Genomic DNA, 26,904 nt, shown 5'->3' on the forward strand with positions numbered 1-26,904 from the left:
GCTTAAGTTTAATCAATGTTTAAGGTGTAAAATATATCACAGAAATATATTATGATGTTTCACTTTAAAGATTTGTTATAAATTCTCTTCAAAGTTGTTAACTTTTTATCATGAAATACAAAAAAAAAGGATCATAAGTTGTAATAATCATACTGCAAATGCATGCTAAAGATTATTTTCTCTATTACTTAGCTAGTCCAATTTAGCTATTGAATTGAAAATATTAGAATTTTAAATCGATCTAACTTTACCATTAATCAAAATTTACTCTTTGATCCATTTGCAATAATCATTGGCCCAGATTATTTTTGTCTAAAGATTGACATAAAAAAGCACCTCTAAATCTTAGCCGTTTCAAGTTTCAAGTAGCTATCTAAAATATCAACAAGTCCTTTAAAGACTAACAAAAAAAAAAGCTACTCCTTACGTTCAATTTTTTTCTATACTATTATACATTATTATTATTGTTTACATCTTACAAGTTCTCTAATTATTAACAAAAATCTAAAATCAAGTTTTTCTAAATCATTATAATAATTTTTATATTCTTATATATATATTATATTTATTTATTTATTGAAAAATCTGATTCGGCTCAACGCTGGGCCGAGGCACCGACCGGTCCGGTCTGACTCCGGTCTAATTCCAATCCGCTCTTCTCTCTATAAATGGAAGGAGGAGGAACGCGAGGTGGAGGTCGATGAGGCCATACGTTGTGTGAGGCGGCCTTATCGACTCACTCTCCCCTTCCCTTCTTATCTCCTCTCCCTCCTCCTTGCGGAGCCGCGCTTCGCTTCTCACCCTAAGCGACTTCGAGGCGAACGAAGCCGTCGACCATGGCCGCCGCCGCTACCACCACCATCGGCGTGTCTTCTCTGGTCCGGACTCCCTCCTTGGATATCTCCACCAGGAGGGTCCTCCTCTACGGCTTCGACAAGCCCCGCTCCTCCAGCAGCCTGCTCAAGGTCTGCGGTGCCGCTCGCAGGCTGTTCGTCCCCTCCGCTGTCGCGTCCCCCAATTCCGTCCTGAGTGAGGAGGCGTTCAAGGGGTTCCGTGGCCTCTCCAAGTCGCCTCTCGAGGAAGGCGAAGAAGAGGAGTACGGCTCGGATGCGTATAACTCCGAGGAGGAGGAAGAGGGGTCCTCCTCCGCCGCTGCCGGCCAGGACAAGGATGAGCTCGCCATCACCAACTTGGACTTGCCGCAGCAGCTCGTCAGTTCCCTCGAGAAGCGAGGGATTACTCACCTTTTCCCGATTCAGGTGCGGCCAAAGTTGACGTCTTGCTTTCTTCCATAAGCTCTTAACTCATTATCTCTAGACGGGTGGTTTTGATTGCATAATGTTATAGCTCTTTGTCATCCTTAAGCTCCTACTTGATGGGCTAATCTTCCTCTTCTCTTGATGGATAATTTCGGTAGCTTAATAATTGCGAGCAGTGTTTCCCGGTGAGTCAGGCATTGCCTGACTTTGTGCTCTCTCAAAACAGCTTGGCTACGGTCATATCTTGGCAGCTCATAGCTGTATATTGTTCGTTTGTCCACCTTTCGACCCTTTCAACCTTCAAGTTTCTGCAAGTAGTAGTTCAAGTTTTGGTTTTAGATCTAATTTTCCATCTCGCTTTCTCATTGTCAGTTGCCTTCGTTGATGCTTCAGAGTTTCATTCATAAATAAAATTAGGTTGATAGGTTCTCGGTCGCCCAACTGTTCAATAGAAGACAAATGATTCCACTTGACAATGTTCTTATATTCCTAATCAAATAGCTTAAACTCCTGCTAAGTTTGATTGCTTTTGTTTTCGTAGAACTGTATGTTTGTCTCTCAACTTTCCAGTAGATGACAAATGATTCTACTCGACAATCTTGGTGTATTCCTAATGCAATACCTTAACCTCCTGCTAAGTTCAATTGCTTTTGCTTTCATAAAGTTGTATGCTTTACAACTGAGAAATGGCACACAGTTTTGCTTTTTTGATGCCTGCTTCTTTTAGCTGCAGCAATTGTTTTTTTTTTGGCAGTTCTCTAATCAAGTTAACTGCTTTTTTGTCTTCCTCTCTTTGCGTTAACTGCTTTCATAGCTTGGTTAGTCGATCCTGCATTATTTGTAAATCAGACAGTTTTTTGACATGCATAATTGTTGTCTTTCGCCAGAGGGCCGTGTTACTTCCTGCTCTTGAAGGCCGAGACATTATTGCACGGGCTAAGACGGGTACTGGAAAGACATTGGCATTTGGAATTCCCATTATCAAACGGCTTAGCGAGGGTGATGAGGGGCGGAGGAAGTCAAGGTTCTCAAAATTTTACTATCATCTGTCTTTGTATGTTTGAGTCACTTTCACTATGTATTTACTGTTCCTTTGCACTGCTTCGTGTAGGCAGTTAGGCCGTCTTCCTCGGGCCCTGGTTCTTGCACCTACCAGGGAGTTGGCAAGGCAAGTGGAGAAGGAAATTAAAGAGTCTGCACCTTATCTTAGCACGGTCTGTGTCTACGGAGGAGTTTCTTATAACATTCAAAAAAATGCACTTTCTCGTGGTGTTGATGTGGTTGTGGGAACTCCTGGTCGAATAATTGACCTCGTTAATGATAATAGCCTTCGGCTTGGAGAGGTTCAGTTTTTGATTCTTGACGAAGCTGATCAGATGCTTGCTGTTGGATTTGAAGAAGATGTGGAAGTAATACTGGAAAAGCTACCGTCAGAACGCCAAAATATGTTGTTTTCTGCAACAATGCCTGGTTGGGTTAAGAAATTGGCCAGGAGAAACTTAAATGACCCTCTGACAATTGACTTGGTATGTCAATTGCTAATTTTTATTCAACTTGGTTCCTTTATGAATGAAATTGGTAATTTCTGATTTTCTTGAATCCTCACATGCATAAAGAAAAAGATGGACATAATCAAATTAAATATACTTGAGAATATTTATAATTAATTTTGAATTGTTTCATAAATTTGATAGATTTCCTTTTCATTTCAAAGGCCAACATGAAGTTGATGACAATGACCATGGTATTTGTGCGATAATAGTTAATTGAAGATGATTGTAATACTTTTCTTACTTGGCAATTGATTTGGATACAAGAAACTACATCAATTCTGAAAAGAGATTGACCTTGGTGGCTTTGTTTGTACTTAACTATTCTTGACCCTTCGCATTGTTGTTCGAAACATCATTTGGCCGAGTTATTCATTCAACTATATGCTTCTAAAAGCAAGCTTGCAAATTATGTTAGTGGCCTACTTGGCGATAAGTGAAATCAGGGATTTGGTGTCACTGGCATGTCTTGTGCTGGCATTGTTGGCATGTTTCAGCATGGGCTTAGCGCTGATCGATGCAAGCCATGTGGTTGTATGTGCCATGTATCATGGAATGGAATGGCCAATATGTGAATTCCTTGAGTGAAATTGTGCTTTGACATAGTCTAGACATAATTGTAATTATCTGCTGATAGCATAAGATTAGACTACTGAAGCTTTTTAAAGGTTGTTTGTTTCACATTTATTGATGTTAAACCATCAATCAATGAAGAATTAATAGCCATAAATCAATGTAAAATTAATTATCCCATCATCTTTATCATTGCCATATGTGCACTGCTTTTATCTTTACGTTCCCTTCAATGCACTGCTGTAGTTAGATTGAAGTTCTTGATTTATGCATGCGCAGACTAGTTATGTATGTTTCTGATGTGATGTTGCACTATGATTATGCTTCATGCTATTGATGTTATAATGTTTGTTTTTGATCTAGGTTGGTGACCAAGATGAGAAGCTAGCCGAAGGAATTAAACTATATGCAATACCAACTACTGCAACTTCAAAGCGAACAATCCTTAGTGACCTAGTTACGGTATGGCTGAAATCTTTGCTTTGGAGAGATTGGTTATTTGCCACTCAGTTCTTCCATTCTTCTTCTTGGTTCCAAAGGTGCTTGTTTTGTACATCGCTGGTTGCTACCTTGATACTCAAAATGTTTACCACAGTACAAACTTTGGGGACATCTTCAGTATATTCTTTGATACATAGTTCACTCTGATGCTGATTGCCTACATTGTATTCATTTGCATTATATGCTGATTGTGGAATAATATTTTCATTAACACATCTCCTTCTATCTGAAAATGAGCTAAGTGATGCTCGTTCTGCATGTGTATTCATCAAAAACATAAATTGCAAATTACGATTGAAGTCCCTTTCACAAATGCAATATATAAATAGTGGAATTAATTACCAATACTATATCCTACAAGTACCTGTATACTGCTGATGTGGGGATGTACACATGTGACTTAAGTTGACTCCGGTCTAGTCTGTTTATTTTTTGATAAATTGTTCAAAATTTGGTCTACTTCTGCCAGCTATTTTGGCTGAAGTCTTGTTTTGATATTTATCTGCCAAAAAAATGCACTTCCTTTTTGTTCTGATACCCTTGTGTTTGTTTTAAGTGTATGAACATTTTTTTCCCACAGGTATATGCAAAGGGTGGGAAGGCCATTGTTTTCACTCAGACAAAGCGGGATGCTGATGAAGTATCAATGGCCTTAACTAACAGTATAGCATCTGAGGCACTACATGGGGATATATCTCAACATCAGCGAGAAAGAACTTTAAATGGCTTTCGTCAAGGGAAATTCACTGTGCTTGTTGCAACTGACGTTGCTGCTCGTGGACTTGACATACCAAATGTTGATCTGGTAGAGTTGTTATAATTTCTCCTAATTTAGATCACTTTTGGCTATTATTAACGTATGATGATAATGTTGTCTTTCAAAGCTAATCTCCTTATTTATGTTCTTGCAAAATCCATGATGTCAGCTTAGCTCTTTTAGAATGTCCTTAGCATTCTTCAGCAAGTTTTGTCAGCTTAGCTCTTTTAGAATGTCGTCACATGCTTTACATATTTTTGGCTCCCTTTTTTGGTAGATTATCCATTATGAACTGCCAAATGATCCAGAGACATTTGTTCATCGTTCTGGTCGTACTGGGCGTGCTGGAAAAGAAGGCACTGCTATCTTGATGTTTACTAGCAGCCAGAGGAGAACAGTTAAATCCCTTGAACGGGACGTAGGATGCAGGTTTGAGTTTATAAGCCCGCCGCAGATGCAAGAGATACTGGAATCATCAGCGGAGCAAGTTGTTGCGACTCTGCAGGGTGTTCATCCAGAGTCCATAGAGTACTTCCTTCCAACTGCTCAAAGATTGACTGATGAACAAGGAACACAAGCTCTTGCTGCTGCTTTGGCACATTTAAGTGGATTTTCTCGACCGCCTTCATCTCGTTCTCTCATCAATCATGAACAGGTCAAAAATGTGGATTCTCATTTTATACATTCAGATTGCAGTTTCTGTATGTTAATCAAATGTTACAGAATATATGACTCTTAGTCATAGTCAAAGAGAGCCATATCAAACTTCTAGCTTTTTTTTCTGTTTTTGAACTCCTAAATATAATTAAGATTTAAGCCTTATGACTGCTCTACTTTCATTTTCCAGTTGATTAAACAATTCTGGGCAAATGTTGTCTTATATAAGTTGAACTGGCCAGCGTAATTGCATATAAGTTTCTGTTAGCATGCTTCTTGAACATATTTTGATTTTCAGTTTTCTGCCATGTGTAGGGATGGGTGACATTGCAATTGACACGTGAACCAGGATACTCAAGAGGGTTCTTTTCTGCTAGATCTGTTACTGGGTTTCTTTCCGATGTTGTTCCTGCTGCTGCTGATGAAGTGGGCAAAATATATTTGATCGCAGATGAAAGGGTTCGTATTCTATGAGGCCATTTGCATGGCTTAATATTTCTAATCTATTTCTGATTGTTGCCGGTCCTTTGTCTTTAGTGTTTCTGACTCAAAATTGCTCAAGCAGTAATTGAAACCTCGACAGAATTCATTCTATCATTTGAGATTTCTTTTCCACATGGACTTTGTGTTATGCATTCTGTTTGCTCTTTAAACCATTTGTATGTTGTTTCTTGGTCATATATAATATATTTCGTGTTAAAAACAAGTTTTTGGTCAAAGTTTCTTCCTAACAGTAGGCTCTTATCTCTCTGTTACACTTTTTGAGTGTTGATGAGGTTTAAGACGTTGAAATTCAATCTTGAACTATATTTTAGTGCCACTTCTTTTTTTTCCTTTTCAAGCTACATGGGTTTCAAACTATTGGTGCGAATGACTTCTTTCTTGTATAATTTCAAATGGAATCATGTGCTGCAGAAGGGATAATTGGGAGTACAGAACTTCCTGGACTGTATGTATATTAGAGATATTTTTTTCATAAATTTGGTTATAACGTGCCCTTTAGGTTCTGCTTGCAATTAATTTAAAATTGACACCTGGAACTTAATGGCATCAGATTATGTTTCAATAAGAATGACAAAAGCTGGGATTGTTAAATACATCAATTATATCATTGAAGGGACTCATTGGGAATGGTTGTGTTAAATATAGGTAATTGCTTGACATCAAATTGAATAAAAATACGTGTTTAGAAGATAACCACATTAGAGAATGAGAAAATATATGTGAAGAAGTGAAGGGAATTGTTGTGTTAAAGATAGGTAATTGCTTGACATCAAATTAAATAAAAATACATGTTTAGAAGATAACCACATTAGAGAATGAGAAAATATATGTGAAGAAGTGAACTTTCAATTAGTGTATGACAATCTTGAAACTAATTTATGTCTCTTTTTACTCAAGGTCTGTAATTCATTGGTTGTACTAGTATGCATTAAGATTCTTTGAGATTGTATACTGTTAAACAGACCAGTTCTAAGATGTTTCAGGTACTATATTTTTTATTCCAACATCTGCATAATCACTGATATTGCTGATGATTTCAGATTCAAGGTGCTGTCTTTGATTTGCCTGAAGACATTGCAAAAGAATTACTAAATAAGCAATTACCACCAGGAAATTCTATATCCAAGATCACCAAGGTGGTTCTCTAGCTCATTCTTTCAATTGCTTTTCTATACTTCATATTCAACTTCTAGTTATCCATGTAGATAAAACATTTTAGTCAGTATAGAATCTGCTTTTACATGCATGCCAAGTTTTCAGAATTTTAATGTTCTAAAACAACTAAATGGCCTATGAATATTTGGATATTGGATTACCCTTGGTTTCATATGGATTATATATCTGCTTGATGGCTTGGTTTCATATGGATTCTGGTTACTGTATTTATGAATATTGAGAAATGTGATATGTTCCTAATTTTTTGCCAATACGAACTGGTAAATATTTGATTTTTATATTCTTTTTATTTCAAGGGTAAAAAACCTAGTCAGTGATATATCTAATATGCTCTTGGCATTTCAGGTTGTAGAGATTAATGATTTAATTAACACATTTTATTAAGATGAACATGTAACTATTTTGCCTGTTTTTGCTGTTGTACTTTTTTAGCTTCCTACGCTACAAGATGATGGTCCTTCTACCGATAATTATGGCCGGTTTTCAAACCGAGAGCGGGGATACAGAGGTGGTTCTTCTCGGGATCGAAATCAGAGGGGTTTTAGAAGTTGGGGTGCACGGGACTCTAACAGTGATGATGGCTTCCGACGTGGAGGCCGGGTCTCTAGAACTGACAACAGCTGGTCTAGATCACCAAGAGGGAGTGAGGATGACTGGCTAATCGGTGGTAGAAGATCAAGTCGTTCATCCTCGTATGGCAATCGGGACAGGTACTGTTGATGCATTGTAGAGAACTGCAAAATTTGTTAACAGAGTGTGATGTTCTTTTTTGACAATATTGTTCATAATTTGGTCTGAGCCAGTTCATTCAGTTTTCTGACATATACACTGTAGATTGCTTTGCCTAACTGTTTTCTTCAAATTTAATTCTTCTCATGTCAGTGCCTTCAAGTTAAACATTTGTACATGCTAAATTTCCTTGACTGATATATACTAACTTCTTGTTACAAATGTTGGTAAACATTCACTAGACATGTACTTTCAGTGTCATACCAAACTAGGTGGATTATTCTTCTTCATAGGATTTCTGCAATTGTTATGAATTCTCCTTTCAATTGTTATGAAATCTCACCCTTGTTGAACCTGTAGAACTATTATAACTGGTTTTCAACAAGCAACAATAATTGAGTATCATGTTAAGTTACTGGAACTATATTTTTATTTATTTTTACCAGTGAACTGTTTTCTACAATTTTTCATAAAGTTTCTCTGGAAAAATCATCGAGCAACCATATACAAGTCACATAATATTCACTTTGGACTTGGCAAATATCAACCTAGAATTGTATCATTGAACCACCAGAATAGTGTTTGCTTAGTACACTTGGACTCATAAACTGAAACATGTAGATCTGGTAAGACGACGCAAGATGGTTCATGCTTTCGGAGTTGCCTCTGCCTTTTGGATGCCAAAAGCATATAGAGACATTCTATGAATTTACTCCCTTTCATGGTCACTGTTATTTGTGTAATCTTCTAAAGTTCATTTTATGATGTCGACAGAGGCTTTGGAGGCATGTGCTTTAATTGTGGCAGGTCTGGCCATCGTGCATCAGAATGCCCAAACAAATAATCACTTGGACGACAGACATTCCTGCTTGGATTCATGGATATGCTCCAATTCTGATGTGATAAAGAGTGAATGATGACAGCATGGAAGTGAATCAGCTTGCACCATTGCTCCATCACATTTGCAGTCTGCACCATGCAAAGATGTGGGGATGATGGTGAACCAGTGATTTATAGGAGGTTTCACTGGGTTACTACTAATGTGAAGTTCCTGAAGAGGATTTATCCAGGGAGCTTTGCAAGCTTAGATCAGTTTCATAGTCTTTTTCCTCCCCAAAGCATGATTTGAGGAGCTTCAAGATATGATTTCCTTGTGTTCTCAGCTGAAGGTATTAATCACTTGAAACAATTGTGTTAGCGCCAAGGAGTGTGCGCACCGTGATACATGCTCTGGTTAATGAATCTATATATTTCGTAACTACATTATTGTAAGAGATGAATAGGTCTTCCTAGCTTTGTTTGCACTCATAGCTTAATCACTTGTTGAGATGCACTTGGATTGAAACAAGTTTTCACAGGTTTGTTCCCAAATCTGAGTGTTTATTATTGCTGATTCATATTGGATTATAGCTGATTTTAACGATATTCGATTCCATGACTTTCTATCAACAGTTATTATTGCTGATTAATATTCAACAGTTATGATGTTTACAGTTAAGATTCCTAATCTGTGTCATTCATATTGGATTATATCTGATTGCATCATAAATGGTGAAAAGGAGATTCCATTCCATGATATCTATCAATAGTTTACTGGTTGATTTCCTCGTATTATGCTGTTGTAAATGGAGGTCGATAGATGATGTGGAACTAATTAGATTAAAATATTAGACATATTATAACAATAGGTTTAATGATTCCCTGTGATATATATCGGATTTAATGATGATCGCTTGTGCCAATGAAGCATAAATATTTAAATCTTAATTGTTAATAATAAAAGTTTTAATAATATTTTTATCTATTTTTATATGAAATAAAATTGGTATTTTACCTAAAACAGTTCTTATTATTATTTTTCATTACTTTGAAAAAAATATTCTTTTGCCACCACCTTCATCGTCAATGTCGCATGCCCTTCCGATCCCTTCGAGAAAGAGAGGAGGGGAGGGAGACGATAGGCAAGGACGAAAGTGACAATGAGGCACCATCGAGTACAAGCCATATAATAATTTTTTTTTTAGGTAAAATATCTAAATAAATTTTAAAGTTCAAACTAACAAGTGGTATGTGATGGTCAGTGTAAATTAGAGTTACACACTCTCTCTCTCTGATTCTGATTTGAGTACTGCATTTGGTTGTTTTGTTTGCCAACAGCAGCAGCAAAATGATAGATAGCCACATCAAATGTAGTGTAGGATAAGTTTAGGGATGACAACTAAAGAAGTAAAAAGTTCTCACACGATAGAAGAAACGAATTCAAATATTGAATACCCTTTGAACCAAAAAATATGTCAAGGAGCAAAGATTTTGAAACTTTGACATAGACATCTTTCATCCAATCTCAATATTGACTGTAAATTCCCCAAGCGGTCAAAACCGAGACAATATATTCAAGTATGGATTTTACATAATACACCTTTTTTTTTTTCTAACATCCTTACAGTAAATACTTTCCCCTAATTTGGACAATTTATGATACAACAAAGAGAATCCCCCCACCCCTCCTACTGGATTTAAGGTCACAGCTTTTATTGTCGCTTCGAAGAACAGTGTACCTTCTGAATCACCAACCAATCTATGATGCTGCCTGTGCTGCACCGATGGGGTTGGCATCATTATCGGCCCCCTTCCTTCTTGAATCCATCCTCGTTGAACCATCACCTTGTTGTTGACTCTTCGACAACACCGGTTGAAACTGCAACAGCATAGCATTAAGCATAAATCAACAACCGCAAAGTAACAACAAGAAAAAAATCATCACAGAGCTTGTCGTCAAAGAGAACCTGGTAAATAGAATAGATCACATTTCTGCGGATTTGGGCCATCATTTCTAGGAAGAGATTGTATCCTTCTAGTTTGTACTCGATGAGAGGATCTCGCTGTGCGTATCCCCTCAAGCCAACAGCTTGTTGGACAAATTTGATTGCTTGAAGATGCTCTTTCCATAGTCTGTCGATATTGGTTAAGATCAGGAACCTCTCGGCTTCTTTCATCAACCCTGGTGCCTGTTTCTCCACTATTTCCTGAAAGTAGGATTAATTGAAACATTATGAGCATTTGAAGCAGCAAAAATATACAATCAGGTAAATAATAGATCTGCTACACAATAGTCAAATAGGCCAAAATAACAACACAAGCCATTTCAAACAGAGTTCTTATGTTTCTTTTAATCTTTTTTGAAGAAAAGTTTGACAGCTCGGCATTTAGGCCTCATAAACAAAAAATGAAAAATAAAAACATGTTCCAACAAGGCTTAAATCAATCCATGTTGGGCAAGTTCTTTTCTTGGTGCACATATTTGAACTTAACTAATGTATGACGTATCATAATATCTTAGACTGCTCTAGATAAAGATGCATGACTTCCCATATATGAAATTTTGGGATGCAACTAAGATACCAACCATCTTTTGGAAGTATGCTTCACGCCCTCGATACCGAAGATACTCCCGCAAATCCTCGTAGCTTGGACATTTACTTCCTACCAACTCCGGTGTAAAATCATTCAAAAGGTAGCAGTATCTGCCAATTGGATATTTTGTACGTCAGGTGTAGGTAAAGAAAAATTCACATAAACATAAAAGACACCATGTCCATATATAGGAACGTACTGTTGAACTTTTGCAATCAGCTTCTCAAGATCCCAGTTCTCCTTGGGGGTGTCAGGACTGATATTTGCCTAAGCATTTAAGAAAAGATAAAAATTAGAATAACTATAAAAAATAAAAAAGATATAATTGAACAACTATAATGAAAGCAATACATTCATGTATCCTATTGGAATGACATTAAAAGTTTCACATCTTCAACCACCATTAATATAGAATGGGTCAAAATTATGTCTTGATTCAAAATTATTACCTCCAAGATGTCATCCATCGTCAATTCAGCATATTCTATAATAAGTGACTGTAGGTTATCAGATATAAGGGCCCTTCTTCTTTCTGCATAAACACGATCTCTCTGACTATTTAGCACCTCATCATACTCGAATAACTGCTTTCTGATATCAAAGAAGTAATTCTCAACCTTCCTTTGAGCCTCATCGAGTGCCTTTGTTAGCATTGTTGATTCAATTGGCAGATCCTCAACCCTGAAAGCTCGCATCAAACCCTACATTGTCCATGTAACCAAAGTTTAAACCCTTAACATGCATTCTAAATGAAACCATTATTTACATGGAGTGCAAAGTTATATTAGCTTGGAAAAAGAGAAAAAAACATAAAATATATTAAAAAGGAGAAGTAAGAATGACCTATATAACGACATACGTTTAGTTGTCAAATTGTCTTCTCCATTAGGTTGACAATCAAAACTCAGCACTGACTTTATCATGAAACAATAAGTTTACAGTAGTATACTATAATAATTCTATCAGAAACACAGGAAAAATGCATACTAGGTCCATTCAAATATACATAGACAGCTTATCGAAGACACGGCTGACTTGCTTGATGTGCATTATGCATTTATATGATTCAAAAGTCAGAAAAACAAATAAGTGAATTATGTATAGGGTGTTACGTTTGCCATGCTCTTCTATACAGATTAACTTCCAGAGTTCCCCTTAGCTTCTGTAATTCACTCTTTATGTGCACATCAGCTAAGTCCAATCATATACAGGGTGTGAGAAGTGACAGAAGACATTGTTGTCGCGGCCCTAATCATGGACTTTATCTAGAGCCTAAACGAGTAGGCTAGGATCATGCATGATATTTGGAATTTCATGAGTTTGAAATGTGGTTCTGCTATATACTGCTACAACGAATCAACTGAATGATAATGCAACAATAGACAATGACAGTATGAGTACCTAATGCTTATTAGCAGCTTTTGAAAGAACCTTCCTCTATGAAGCCTTAATCAATTTCTTCTCTTGGTATACTCTATAAAAGATATGCAAAAAGATATTACAGACTGCAAGACCTCAAACTGTGACCAACAGAACCTCAACGGTGATTCTCTCTCTTCCCCCAGAGTTGTGCTTGTTTGGAACTTCAGGGGAGAGGATTTGGCCGAAACCGAGAAACTGTTTTTAACATTGGTTGAATCTGCCATGAACCTTATCAACTCAAAGGCTTCTGATTTATGCTGACCAATTTTTATGGAAAACTAAAGCATGATTAGATATTATGGTAAATATGCTAATGACTCCAAGAGATTACCCAACTAGGATGACAAGTACAAGACACCCTGCTAGAATATAATAAAGGGAGATTCTAGTGCTCTTCAGTGGATGATAGATAATGGGAAAATTTTAATGATAATATATGATAAGAATGACAACAACTCCAAGGATTCGGCATCAGCAATGTACCAAACCACGATCAGACAAGAAGAAATACTACAACATATTCTATTTTTGAGGAAAATCTAATGGTTTTAGCTTTACGAAGAACAGCACCGAAGTATTATTTCATTGTGATTACGGTAATTAACCATCACTAAATAGTAAAAGCAATCTGTATTTAGCTTATTTGCAGAATGATGAGGAGAATTCTGGAAAGGTTAGTAAAGAAGTCATCAAGTACATAGCTCAGTAATAAATCTATTCTCCTCTACCATTGGTGTCTCATAACTAACAGCCACCACTAGTTATCTGTTAACCAAAGTTACCTGTAGCAAAGCATATTAACTGAAAATTATGTTCAAGTACAATTGCAGCGTAGAAGTTCTGGTCATTCACATGTCAGTTAAAACACCATGTTTTCTAAAGCTAGGGATAACCATTCAAGTATATAAGGTCTAGGACATTAGACAGTAAACAAGAAGAAGATGGTACCTGTATCCTGTCTCCACCAAAGACCCGGAATAAATTATCTTCAAGGCTAAGAAAAAACCGAGAGCCGCCAGGATCACCTTGTCGTCCACTTCGACCACGAAGCTATGGAAATGCAGTGAGTGAATCAGAAAGGATTAATAGCACCAGAAATGCAACATTTGTGATGTGTCTTATACATTACATGGACTAGACAACAGACAAAGGAATCTTCTATGCTTTTATTCAGCTGATACTGAACTAGTATGTGAATAGCTACAACTAAACAACAGATATAACCTCCCAAGTTCCATATTTGGCTCATGTCTCATGCCATAACATCACAGGTACAATTCCTGAAGATGTTCATGGATTTTAAAATAGTTCAATAAAAAACCATAGAATTGAAGACTAAAGCATGTTTACTAAATCCACTCTGGATTCATAGCACAAGACTAAGACATGAAAGCTTAGGCTGAACATGGAAAAAATAATATGTAACTGCACTGCAAGTGTATTATTACCATTACATAATAACAGCATTATATGAAGTTCAATTATTGATGGAAGCCTGAATGTGTGTCCATAAACATCAATATCATTTTACACTCTGTAACCAATCATACATGTCAACCCCACCACGACTCTGGACAATATACTCCAGGCAACATGCAAGAGAAAAGCAAGTTGTATATGAAATAGTAGAAAATAATACAATAGAAAATTTATACCAATGCCATGTCTATTCTTTGTTTTACATATATCTTCTTTAGCTTTACCTGATTGTCAATTCTCCGTGATTCATGGCGCTCTGTCCCTACCACATGAAGCCCACCAGCAGCCACAGCCTGATGATTTGTTGGTAACATCTATTAGCCAGTAAAATTTATGTAAATTTAAAATTTCATCATCAGTAAATTATAACAACTATACCTTTTTTCTTTCCTCATCTGTATAAACCTTGTATTCTTGAACAATCTTAATAAACGCATCCCTTAACCTTGCAACAACTTCATCTCTTGTGGGTCCCTGCAATGGTTGCAAGAACATTATATGTCTCTTTCCAAAAGCATTGTATCTAATAGATGTTACCAACAAATCATCAGGTTATTCTATAATATTGTAAACAGCAATTAATGGTTAAAGAAAAAAGAAAAGTTATCTAGTACTGTAAACAGCAACCTCATTTAGTACTGTAAACAGCAACCTCATTTAGTTAGGAATATTCATGTGACAGCAAACAAGTGGATTCAATTTATTGTATCTACTATCTAGTACTGTAAACAGCAACCTCATTTAGTTAGGGATATTCATATGACAGCAAACAAGTGGGTTCAATTTATTCTATAATATTAATTAATGGTTAAAGAAAAAAGAAAAGTTATAATAAATCTTGCTAGATGTAATTTTACTCAGAAAGTTACAATAAAGAATTCTGTTGGACTAACAAATCCTCAGATATCTTTTTGCTCAAAAACTGCATATTGCTAGGATTTACAAATGGACTGCAGTAATATTCTGTGTTGTAAACCTAGATCAGCTTTTACTTATTACTGTTAAAATCAAGGTTTGACACATATTTCTAAATTAAATTCAACTGAAGTTTAAATCAGCACTCAAAATCATTTCAAATTCAATGTCATTAGTGCCATTGTTCACATGAAATACACCTTTTCACATGAGTAAGAGAGCCTCTCTTCTGCTTCAAGCTCAGTTAATGATCTCTGCCCCCAGGATTTGACAGCTAATTCCACTGCATCATTGGCCAATGATATTGTCTCTTTAGAGAGATCACAAGGGAACAATTTCTCGTTCACCTAAGAACATCACTGAGATGAGATTCAGAAATTTCATCAGATCCCAACACTAATGGTTCAATTCATAAATGTACCTTCCAAGTCTTTCTTGGTGGAAGTTTCTTCACAGATACAAAGACACCCTCAATTGGCTTGACAACACTGTCAAATTGCATTAGATTAAAAGCAATGTCAATGACATTAGAGTTACTTAAAAATGTATAGTAGCACCTAAATCTCTTTGCAGTTTGAATGAAAGAGAGTTGAAAAAAACTACAGCCTTACAAACTAATAAAAACTAAGTTACTAAGATGTGAATATGCATACAAGAGAACCCAGCAAGTTAACAAGTTATATACTAGTATAACAAAGATGTTACCTGGCTAATGCACAGGACAAATATAAAAATAGAATACACTTTTTCATTCTCGAGTATCAAAACAATGTTTACAAGAACCAGAACCATAGATACATGAAAAGAAAAAAACATAATTATCTGCTGACATAAAGAAAAAAAAGCATATTATAAAATATTTAGAGGAAATTACAATCCTCTGATATAAGATGGACTACTATAACAAGCATGCTTTATCTCAAAGTTTTTTATTAAGTTGGCAACTACACTAAACAAACCAGAAATATATTTATAAGTACCTTGGCATAAGTATCTCACGAAGCTTTAACCTTGCCATGAATTCAGCATTACCTCCAAGTATAATATCTGTTCCACGACCTGCCATATTAGTGGCAATTGTCACTGCACCAAGACGTCCACTCTGTGCTACTATTTCTGCTTCCCTCTCAACATTTTCTGGCTTTGCGTTGAGGACCTTCAAATGAATAGCAGTTCAGAAGAAGAATTGAAATGCTGAGACAAGCATAAAGTTGATTCATTTTTATTAATAGAATAAAAGTAGTAAACTTTTTTTCGTTTCCGTTTTGTAGCAATCAAATTAAAAAAAAAAGATCAAGTAAATGATAAAACACTAAAGAGCGAATGAGTCATAACAAAAAGTAATCAAGTTTCGGATATCATGTTACTCAAAATTTATAATATGGAAAGAGAAGCACACTCCAGGAACATGTTTTGACTTTCAAGATACATTCAAGAATTCATCAATTTATAAATCTGCATGTAAATTATTTTGTACACAATCTTTCTGATATTTCATCCAGCCAATAGGATATACTGCTTATGCCATGTCTCAAACTAATTTTTCTCATACCAAAGAGTTCTAATTGATGTTATTGACAAGACATTCTAACTATATCAGAAACATTAAGCAGGATAAACAATGAATGTTTAGTCTTCTATATTTAGATTAAATTTAAATGCATCTTCTCCTTAGATATTGTATCCTTCTGCATTGACAAATGCGTACATTGTCATAGACCATCCAAAAGCCAACCAAGGTATGCTACCACTGTCCTTAATGTCATGTTACTTTGTAAGCAATCTTTCAAGGAAGACATTTTTTTTTCAAATCTTGATAAATTGAGCCTTAAATGCACAAGTGTTATATAAATCTAAACAATAAAAGTAAAAAAAAAAAAAACTTGACAGTGCAATGAGTACCTCACCTCATGAGGAATTCCATCTTCATGCAATTGTTCTGATAGCGCATCACTTTGCTCCACGCTCGTTGTACCAACAAGCACAGGCCGACCAGTCTTGTGCATTCGGGATATCTCAACCACAACAGCACGCCATTTTCCTGTAGTTGCCCTAAAGACAACATCTGACTCATCCTGAAAAGATCAAGAAAAAGTTTTCAGGTCAGGAAAGAAAAGCGTCAGTACCTGTAGAGATGCAAATGTGTTGGGCCTAACTATTGGACCAACAAGCCAAACAATACATGGATCATTATCTGTGACACATTGGATTGGGTTGGGTCATAATAAAATTATGGAATGTTATTTATTATACGCGTATTAAAACGCAAGAAAACAGGACATATCAAAATGAATATACTTTATGTCCTATCAAATCTCATAAATTTTGTGGTAAAGATTATACTTAATTTGTTTCCTAATGTAAAACTTAATCACCTGCCAGTCTCTCTACCTGTGACATTAAGCAACCTCATCATCTACCCAAAAGCCACATGCATGTTTCATTTGCTCTCAATTTTTGGTGAGAAAATGCTGTTGTCCAACTCTACTTCTCCTACTTAGTCCAACTCTAAATTTTGGACTTGAAACTTTGGCATTTGACAAAGTTCGGGGTTCTCTCCAAGGATTGTAATTTTAGTCTGTATTGATGTACCGAGCCCTGCTTAGTACGATACATACCAAGGCATATTGATAGTATACCAAGGCATCCCGACGATACACCTCATCAAAAAACAACCTCCAAAAATACTTGAAAAATAAAAATAAATATATTATAATTTTTAAATTAGAAATTAATATAAATTTAGTATAATTTTAGCAAAAATAATGTAAATTGACATAATATCGATCAAATTTCCATTAAATCATCATTAAAACCACTAATCACAATACTAAAAAATTTAATTAAAACCTAATAAACCTATTATACCATCACAAGCATATGTTCCAATCTTTAATATGTATGAAACATAAATATTTGACTTATTAAGTGTCTAATTTTAAAAAAAATCAATATTAAACATACTAATCACAACATTAAAGATCTTAATTACTTCTTAATTAATACTATTCTACCATAAAAATCATATCAAACAACATATTAGACATTAAGTCATACACCACATAGAATAGGCTTAATCATCTCATAAATCAATAAATATCTAGAAAGATAATACATACCTCTTGATTAGAGTGTTCTTCCTTTTAATCCTCCTAAATTAGTCTCCTAAAATTTATCCAATCCATAAATTGTATCTTTGTTGAGTTTAGAAAAGTGAAAATGTGAGAATAAGAAAGAGTTGTAAGTGAAAAAGAGTTTGGGAAAGTTTAATAGACTAAAAGAGTGAAATGAATTGAAAGAGGGGAGAGAAAAGGATTTAAAAACTTTTTTCTAAGTTTTAAACGGTCAAAAAAGAGTTTGAGAGAGTTTAAGAGACTGAGAGAGTGAAATGAGTTGAAAGAGGGGAGAGACAAGGATTTAAAAACATTTTTCTAAGCCTCAAACAGTCAATTTGACCGTTTGAAATAGGACAATCTCAGCCCTTAATCGATAACGATCGAAAATCCGACTGTTACAGCCCGATACAAACCCTGTATCGCTCGATACGGGGTCAAGTGACCGGTACCGCCCGATAGAGGGCGGTTCACATATTGGAATCCTGTCAGACTGGTACATACTGCCTATATCGGGCGATACGCATCGGTACAACAAACCTTGGTTCTCTCTCTCTCTCTCTCTCTCTCTCTCTCTCTCTCCTCGCTTTAATGTGCATATTTGAGATCCACATCAACTAAGGAAGGATGCAAGCATCTACAATTCATCTAGTGTCTTCCAACATGTCATCTAATGTTAGGTCAGGTCTGGTCTACCCTATATTAAGATTTAAGGGTTGGGCTCAGGTCAAAATATTATAATAAACTATGAAGCATTGGATTGGGTAGGGTCTGGGCTTCCTCATATGATTCTTTGGTTGGATCCAGAGTGACCTGGGACTCCTCTAGATCTCGGTCCATTGACATCATTAAATACCTGAGAGCTGAGTCAGCAAATATAAAGATCATATTTTTCTTGAAAAGAATTAGAAAAAGGTGACTTCCACATTAATCAGCATTCAGCAATAAGAATGAGTTTTTTGTCCTAAGTTGCTCTAATGATACAAGGTGTTGCTTTAAAAATCTATATGACATTTTACAAACCTTTCCTGATTTGCAGCTTATATATTTCTTGAGGTTACAGAGAGACATAAAGATACAACAAGCAAGCTAAACAACATAAGTACAAAACTGTACCATTATATCTCAGGAACTTCTATCCAGGGTGCTGCGTGTGCGACATAGAATTATAATTTTTTTCTATTTTTACACTCCTCGCTACCAAATTTGGAAAATTAATCTATATGTCCTAGTTATGGGGAGCATCTCAATGTGAACATAACTGCAATGTTTAACTTGTGAAGATAATTCTACATGACCTTTTTTCCTAGTGAAATTGCCACTCAGGACAATTCTACAAATCAATAGAATGTTGTGCTCAACTGCTCATTCTGAAAATGGATCACCATTCCTGTCTCTTGCACACTTTATAATGATTTTGAGAAGGCTTATACTTGTGAATCTTTAGAAATCAAGCATACTGATGCAATTTAAACATGTTTTACATGCATCAGATGTCAAATAATTTACATAATGCAAACAATTAATTTATAAAGCTCAACTTTCAAAGTCAAACAGAGATGTTCTTGTAGTTACAAGTTGACTTGATTTAACGAAACAACCAACATGCCTAATACTTGCATGTTGCATAGAGCTAGAAAAGCTCAAGAAAGCAAAGAACAGTGATGCTAGCCAAGGTTTAAAATTTTGGCCCAGTGCTGATACCAGTCCCTGACCGGACCAGTGAGAAGCTGATATAGATTGATGTAGTAATGCCTAGTACGGGTAGTTATTGCCCAAACCATAGATTGAGGGAGTAGAGAAGATGAGGAGGAGGAGAAGAAGAGAGAAGGCAGATGAGGAGAGCCAGCGGAGGAGGCAGAGTATGAGAAGGAGGTGGAGGAAGAGGAAGATGCAGCGGATGCAGTGGCAGTACAGCAGTGCAAAGGAGATGACAATTATAGGCGGGGAGGAGGAGGCGAAAGTGACGAGGAGAGTGAGCATACATGAAAGAAAGAAAGAAAAGAAAAAAAAAGGACAGCTGTGGCAACAGTTAAAAAATCATATGGTATAACCACCAGTCTGCTTCCTACCCATTAAACCCAGTATGATGAGCTTATCAGGTGGTACAGGCTATGCTGGACAAACCAAGCAAATATTGCCTAGTCCATATAAACCTTGGTGCTAGCTACTCATTGCTGGACTTGTCAATTGTCATAATGAAAGAAGTAAGAAACCAACACAACCTGTATACCAACTCATACATACATATTGAATACTGTTGCCAGTAGCCCAACTTCTACACAATCAGGTTTCTGACTAAAATGGTGGACTAACATATTTGCAGCTTCAAGCAATAGACAACTACTTTGAAGAGGAGAAAGTAACAATTACAGTATGATGGTTACATGCAAAAACAAAGTGCAAGTGAATCAGTACCTTTCTTATCATTGGCTTGTTTGTTGGAACAATTGAAACCTTCAGCTTGTATATGCTCTCAAACTCTGCACTCTCAGTTGCTGCAGTGCCAGTCATGCCACAGAGTTTGGGAAACTAAAAATTATATAAAACCAATGTTAGCCCATTTGATGCAGTAACTAAAACCAACATTCTTGACTACATAAGAGCTTCTCCAGTTAGCATGTCTTATCAGAAAATTTTCTTCATAAGAAATGACCTAGAGCACGAATATCAGTTTCACCTGAAGAAAGAAGTTCTGATAGCTAATTGATGCGAGTGTAATGGTCTCATTCTGGATTGGTAAACCTTCTTTTGCTTCAACTGCCTGATGAAGACCATCACTCCACCGTCTGCCCTGCCAAAAACACGAGAGGAATTAAATCTAAAGACTATGCATCCATGAATGCATTTAAAAATGAGTGTTTCTAGAATAAGTAGAAGATACGAAAAATAAAGAAAGAGAACTATATTTCAGAAGTGAACTGAAATCAGTGTTTGAGAACAAGTAAATCAGAAGGAAAGAACCATATTCAGAAGTGATACAACTGAATTACATTAAACATTCTATATTTACAAAGAACCCCATCAGTTCAGAATATAATGTTCATGGTGAAAGATCCATTTTGTTAACTGCATCATATATTGAATAACAAACTGCAATAATATTGCAGTTTGACCACATTAATTTAAGAAGCCAACAGAAATAACGATACAACAGGCTTGCTTGATTACATACACCATGCAACAAAAGAAAGATAGTTATGATTAATCAAATAACTTATTAGTATGATACTTGTAACATTAAATCACAAATTTCCTCTAGTCTATATCAGACGTGATCATGAAACTCAGGACCAGTTATTTACCTGGTTGAACAATCAACAGCTGTGCTTCCAACTTAGTTCTGTTGCATCATATGCTCCTATACTCGAATAACTTGTACATAGAATTCTTATAAACATTGATAAACAAAGAAAAGAGATGGGGTTGACATAGTATCTATGCTGTCTAAACTTGAAAACCATCTAAAGAACTCAAAAATGTTCTGGTCACCTGTTTCAGTTCCTTCAATCTCGCCTAAAATTATAACACATTTCATACAAGACATAATCATTTATGGTTACATTAGAATTCACTATCCACTCAGCAACAACAACAAGAACAGTATACTCACTTGCATTACTCGGCCTGTGAACTCATCCACAATAAGAACTTCCTTCCCACGTACAATATAATTGACATCTCTAAGGAAGAGTTCCTTAGCTTTAATTGCATTTAGAACATATGAAGCCCATTGTTCACGGGGATCATAAAGATCCTTTATATCCAATATTTCTTCAGCATCCTCATAACCTTGTTCTGTTAGTAAAATGGTTTTCTGTTTTTCATCAACCTAAAAGGGAACAAGCAATATAAGAAATAAAAAATTATAAAAAATTTGGTTCAAAAATTATCCAGGAGCATGAGTTAAAAAGATAAAACTATATCAGGATATTAAAGAAACGAAATTTCATAGGCAATCAAGATCATTTTCCATACTGTATAATGAATATCTCGCTCAAAAGCAGCTGCAATTTTTGCTGCTTTATAGTACCGATCACTTGGCTTTTCAGCAAGGCCTGAGATGATCAGTGGTGTTCTTGCTTCATCAATAAGAATAGAATCAACCTCATCAATCACACAAAAGTTGAAATCCCTTAAGACAAGCTCATCAACAGTCTGTGAATATGAAGTGAAAACATCATCAAGAAAAAGGTATTAAACAAATGCAAAGCATGATAACCCAAATTATTAAGTCAATAAATATACTTTCTTTGGAATTGAAATTAATAGAACAGCAGTTTAAGACTAAAATTATGCATAAGAAATGATAATCTAACCATTGCAAGGTTGTCCCTTAGATAATCAAATCCAAGCTCACTGTTTGTGACATATGTAATGTCACATAAGTAGTTTTCTCTTCTTTGCTCACTTGTCATATTTTCTGCCAACACAAGACAAAAATGTTCACAATAAGAAGAAAAGAATTACAGAACTTTATCATAGAAGATTTTCATTTTAAGATTTATTAAAAAATTTCTCAACATACGAAGAGAAAATGAAAATAGGTTAGAGCTTAGTGTAGGCTTTGCAAGTTAATCCATGACCATCAATAAAACAAATAATTAAAAAAATCCAATAAGATTAGCCTATGGTAAGGAGTTTTAGAAGCAAATCAAATTCAGAAATGTGAAAGAGTGTCTCTCTAAGAATGCATACCTAGTTTGCACGATTTATTATTCTTCACTGAGATCTTATGGGTCCTGGATAATGAACTCCTCTTATTTAAGTTTAAACAAAAATTGGAGTACAGTGTAAAGACAAATATAAACATATCTTTAGAGAAGTCTAACCATTTGCATTGAAAGGAAAACCACAGAACATGTAAAAATTCAACTGACTTAAGTTTCAGATATCAACCATTCACCACGATTCAGATGACAAGTTGAACCAAGATGGATACAAGACAATTAGATCAGATCATGAGAATGAACAGACAATGAGAAGATGGATGCAAGACAATTAGATCAGATCATGAAAATGAACTGACAAATGAGAACACAACGTACGTTGGATCAGGCCAACCTGCAGTCCAAGAAATCGTGGAACTTGACCGACCCATTCACAATCCCGTCTTGCAAGGTAATCATTCACGGTAACAACATGCACTCCTTTCCCACTTAACGCATTCAGATAAGCTGGCAAAACAGCCACAAGCGTTTTTCCTTCTCCAGTCCGCATTTCTGCGATTTCTCCCTTGTGTAGAACCATGCCACCTACATGTGCAAAAACATATGAAAAATAAGCCACACCTAAATAGAAGTTATTCTCATTCTCAAATCAAAGAAGCTTAATTTCATTTTAAGATTGCAATAGGTCCAGTCAATCAATGCAGCTTTTCAAAGAACAATTCTCCCCAGCCTAATTGCCCAGCACCAGTGTAGAATTACATATAATTGACTATAAGCACCAACATTTATCAAGTAGATTACTCACAACATATATCAAATAGAGTATATAAATTAAAGGAGGAACTAAAAAGTTAGTATAAGTATAGTCAATGGATTTAGACCTATAGATGTTATAGTTAGAAAAGGTGAGACAATTAGTATTAAGTTTGCTAAGAGAGACAGAGGGAGGCACGAAAAGGCTTGTTTTAGAAATTACAAATAAAGATTAGCTAATGATATAACTTTGTACAAATCTTGATAGTAGTAGAAGACCCATGTGATTAAACCCAAATAGTTGGGATGTCAGTTTGTTGTTGTTGTTGTTATTGTTTTATAGCCAACAAGTTGATGCCTAAAACTTCCATACAAAAAATGTAAGAAGCCAATCTGCTATCGTCAACAGGTGAAATATCTTCTTAAAGTTCCAAGAAAAGAGCCTTCCAGATGAGTGCACATTCCACATTACAAAGTTTAATTGTATTTATTTTAGATAAAATTATGGTGGGAAGCTTCATCGTTAAATATTCCCAATTCATACTACATACCTTCGACACAAATAGGCAGACGAGTAAGATGCCTTCCACAGACATATTCAGAATTACAAAATCTCCAAATTATCACTGCCTAATAATATTGGTGCTGGAACAAAAGTAATCTAACAGTTACAAATAACTCAACAATTTAAGGAAATTTTTCACGAGAAAAATGGTGAAAGCATCACCTATCAGTTCTCAGAAATGTGGCAATCAAATGTCAAACCAACAGGAAGTCTCTGATTCAAAAGGGTTGCCAGGAGCCTTTCTATTGACCTATAAGCACTTAAACATATACAAAGATGTGAAGCTCTACAAACATGTAAAATCTACATTTTCCTTGAAGTGGTGACATTTAATACTCACTAAGACACGAATCCATTTTATTTGATTTCATTTTGGAAGAACATAGATACATTAGTTTTGGACATGATATTTAGTTGTCCAATAAAAGAGTCTAATTTGATAAATAGGAGTGGATCTCATAGCATATAATCCAACTCTTTAATGCTGAAAAAATATGCATCAAACCACAGCAATTCATTTTGCATAAAGAAGTCTCTTATTGAACCCACTAGCACATCAAAGGACATGCATACGAAAGAAGTCTGTTAAACCACATTACACCATCAAATATGGTTATAGGTAGAACCAAAAAACAATATTATAGCAAAACATGAAAACATACCTATCAATTGCACATCAAAAGGACGCAAACCCAAAACTCTCTTCGAAGCCTCTCTTACAACAGCAAATGCTTCCTGTCAATAACTATCAAGTTAACGAATAATAAAATAAATGGTGCTCCAAGAAGGATTGAGAAAGAAATATATGAAAATTAGATCCTTGGTTGGAGATGATGTGATTCAAAACCATAAAAGTGATAAAGCGAGAAAAATAAACCCCAAAGAAAAACATGGTCTTTATAATAAACAGAACAACTATCTAATAGATCTAAAAGGAAATTGTACATTTGACTTCTCAAAGAATCATCTAATACATCCAAAGGACAAGTAAAGATAGGTATTAGAAATAGGCAACTATATTTGAACTAGCAAGGTTACAGAACTTATACACACAGTCTTTTTTAATATATGTCTTTTTCCTTATAGAAAATGAAATATGTGCACTTTTTTCTGGTAGACAAAACTGTAACTAAGAAGACTCAAGTGCCACTTTGACTTGTGATGCAGATAAAACACACTAGACATCATTTTCCTTCTTCTGCATATCTCATTTCATGAGCAACCATTTCTTTGTGAACCCAATATTTTGAGGAAATTCTTCATGGACCCAATTAAAATAGAACTCTCTTGTGTTCTCAATTTCTAATCTAAATTTCTGAATGCCATACATCAAATAACAAGAAGACTGCGAAGAAGAAAACCCCAATGCGTTTTATAGTGAATAAAATCATGAACGATGACTTCAGCAAGATTCAAACTCTACAAGTTGGTGGATGTAAAGAAGGAGCTTACAGGCAGAAGAGAATCGAGCGGTTCATCGTTCCGCGCCCGCTCCTTCAAGAGCGACGTCCTCTCCCTCAGCTCCGAGTCCGAAAGGCGTGACATTTCGGGCTCCAACCTGTTGATTAGAGCGACAGCTTCCGAAAACCGCTGCCTGGTGCCCTCGCCGGAATCGGTGCCCTTAAAGATCCCGCCAAGCAGGCCTCCCAAGGACGCCACGGCGGCGGGAGGGCGACGACGAGCGGGGCGGCACTTGGCCGCTCGGCGGTGGATGCCTCGCCGAAATAACGCGGCTACCCGGTCCGGCCCGGGTAAGAGGTTACTTCCGGAGAGTAGCGTCCCTTCGGTCTTGGCCACGGGGACAGAAAGAAGCAGGGAAGCGGCAGCCATCTGTTCCCGGTGGAATCCAATTGGATCAAAATCCCACTTCTCTTTTCTTCTTTTCGCCTTCTTCTCTTTGCTCCGGAGAAACGACGGGGGGGTGGCTGCTGCTCTAGGTTGTTGCTCTCTCGCAGCCACAGCAAAGCGTGCGAGGAGGATAAGATGACGCAGAGAGGGGTCTTTGTGGCGCAGAAGAGGTTTACGATAAAACCACTACAAAAGGAAGATCTCGTAAAAGATCCTTTCTTACCCCTCCGGAAAAATTTTGCGTATATACCCCTGTAAGTTCTCTTTTTGCCTAATTAATCCTATAATTATAAGTTTAATATATATATATATATATATTTATTTATTTATTTATTTGTGTATATATATATATACATACTTTGATCTTTAATATTCTAATAGTATAAATTAGGTTAATTATATATTATATCTTAATTAATTACCTTTAGTAGCTTGGTCCCTATACTTTTAAAAATTATATTGAAATTTTTATTTTATGAAAATAAAATATTCAATCCCATTGTTCTAATATTTAACCTTTTTTATTTTAATATTTTACTTTTTTATAAGTATAAGGATCAAAATATAGTTTTAAAAATATAAATATTAAAATATTAAAGATATCTAAGAATAGGAGAGTATATAATTAGCTCGTATAAAATTGTGGCTGTTCAATTGAGTTCTTGCAGAGCTTGCCTAGATTCTCCAGGTGAGAAATTTGTCATATAAGCCACGCCCAACAACAGCTGCTGTCATAATAATGAAATGGATGTGGGATGAAGAATCTTTCCATAAAGGTACCATCAACTGTGGATTAAAACAGGAGATCAATATTTTTATGTAATCGGATCAGCTCCTCAGTATGTTCCGTTTCCAGTGAGTACCTGAGCATCGGATTTAGATGCTATTTGGCTACGTGGAGAAGCATCTTGAAGCACTTTTTGCTGATTCTTGATATGTTGTGCTTGTGAAGAAGTGTCAATGGGAACTCAGAACTAAATCAATACAACACATTGTTTCTCCCAATCTATTACTGAAGA

General features: G+C 35.8%; 2 protein-coding genes across 2 annotated transcripts; one reads left to right on the top strand and one right to left on the bottom strand.

Moving 5' to 3' along the window:
• Positions 1-698: 698 nt before the first annotated feature.
• Positions 699-9,129, top strand: LOC103969546 (DEAD-box ATP-dependent RNA helicase 3, chloroplastic). Its single transcript, XM_009383111.3, has 10 exons — positions 699-1,259; positions 2,147-2,283; positions 2,371-2,785; positions 3,746-3,844; positions 4,464-4,688; positions 4,918-5,295; positions 5,613-5,756; positions 6,842-6,937; positions 7,410-7,687; positions 8,481-9,129. Exons 1-10 carry the CDS (start codon positions 837-839, stop codon positions 8,548-8,550), a joined length of 2,265 nt encoding a protein of 754 aa, XP_009381386.2. The 5' UTR covers positions 699-836; the 3' UTR covers positions 8,551-9,129.
• Positions 9,130-10,038: 909 nt separating this feature from the next.
• Positions 10,039-26,018, bottom strand: LOC135631818 (protein translocase subunit SECA1, chloroplastic-like). Its single transcript, XM_065139775.1, has 20 exons — positions 25,490-26,018; positions 24,700-24,772; positions 23,098-23,304; positions 22,369-22,472; positions 22,028-22,207; positions 21,663-21,881; positions 20,730-20,843; positions 20,468-20,581; positions 16,844-17,011; positions 15,917-16,092; positions 15,358-15,424; positions 15,137-15,283; positions 14,400-14,495; positions 14,246-14,314; positions 13,491-13,592; positions 11,570-11,821; positions 11,320-11,387; positions 11,113-11,230; positions 10,493-10,732; positions 10,039-10,404 (listed from the first exon to the last, which is right to left on the bottom strand). The coding sequence occupies exons 1-20, from the start codon at positions 25,865-25,867 to the stop codon at positions 10,285-10,287; spliced, it is 3,012 nt and encodes a 1,003-aa protein (XP_064995847.1). The 5' UTR covers positions 25,868-26,018; the 3' UTR covers positions 10,039-10,284.
• Between the last annotated feature and the right edge of the window lie 886 nt (positions 26,019-26,904).

Source organism: Musa acuminata, chromosome BXJ3-2 (genome assembly GCF_036884655.1).
Source record: "Musa acuminata AAA Group cultivar baxijiao chromosome BXJ3-2, Cavendish_Baxijiao_AAA, whole genome shotgun sequence".
NCBI classification, from domain to species: Eukaryota; Viridiplantae; Streptophyta; class Magnoliopsida; order Zingiberales; family Musaceae; genus Musa; species Musa acuminata.

Excerpts from the sequence above, each read along its gene's own strand:
- LOC135631818 (XM_065139775.1), bottom strand. The coding sequence starts at position 25,867 with ATGGCTGCCGCTTCCCTGCTTCTTTCTGTCCCCGTGGCCAAGACCGAA. Across the intron at positions 14,496-15,136 it reads TCTCTTACTCATGTGAAAAG|GGACCCACAAGAGATGAAGT; the intron begins GTGTATTTCATG and ends CAACCATTGCAG. Across the intron at positions 11,822-13,490 it reads TTGGTGGAGACAGGATACAG|GGTTTGATGCGAGCTTTCAG; the intron begins GTACCATCTTCT and ends TGGACAATGTAG.
- LOC103969546 (XM_009383111.3), top strand. The coding sequence starts at position 837 with ATGGCCGCCGCCGCTACCACCACCATCGGCGTGTCTTCTCTGGTCCGG. Across the intron at positions 2,284-2,370 it reads GAGGGGCGGAGGAAGTCAAG|GCAGTTAGGCCGTCTTCCTC; the intron begins GTTCTCAAAATT and ends TGCTTCGTGTAG. Across the intron at positions 4,689-4,917 it reads ACATACCAAATGTTGATCTG|ATTATCCATTATGAACTGCC; the intron begins GTAGAGTTGTTA and ends CTTTTTTGGTAG.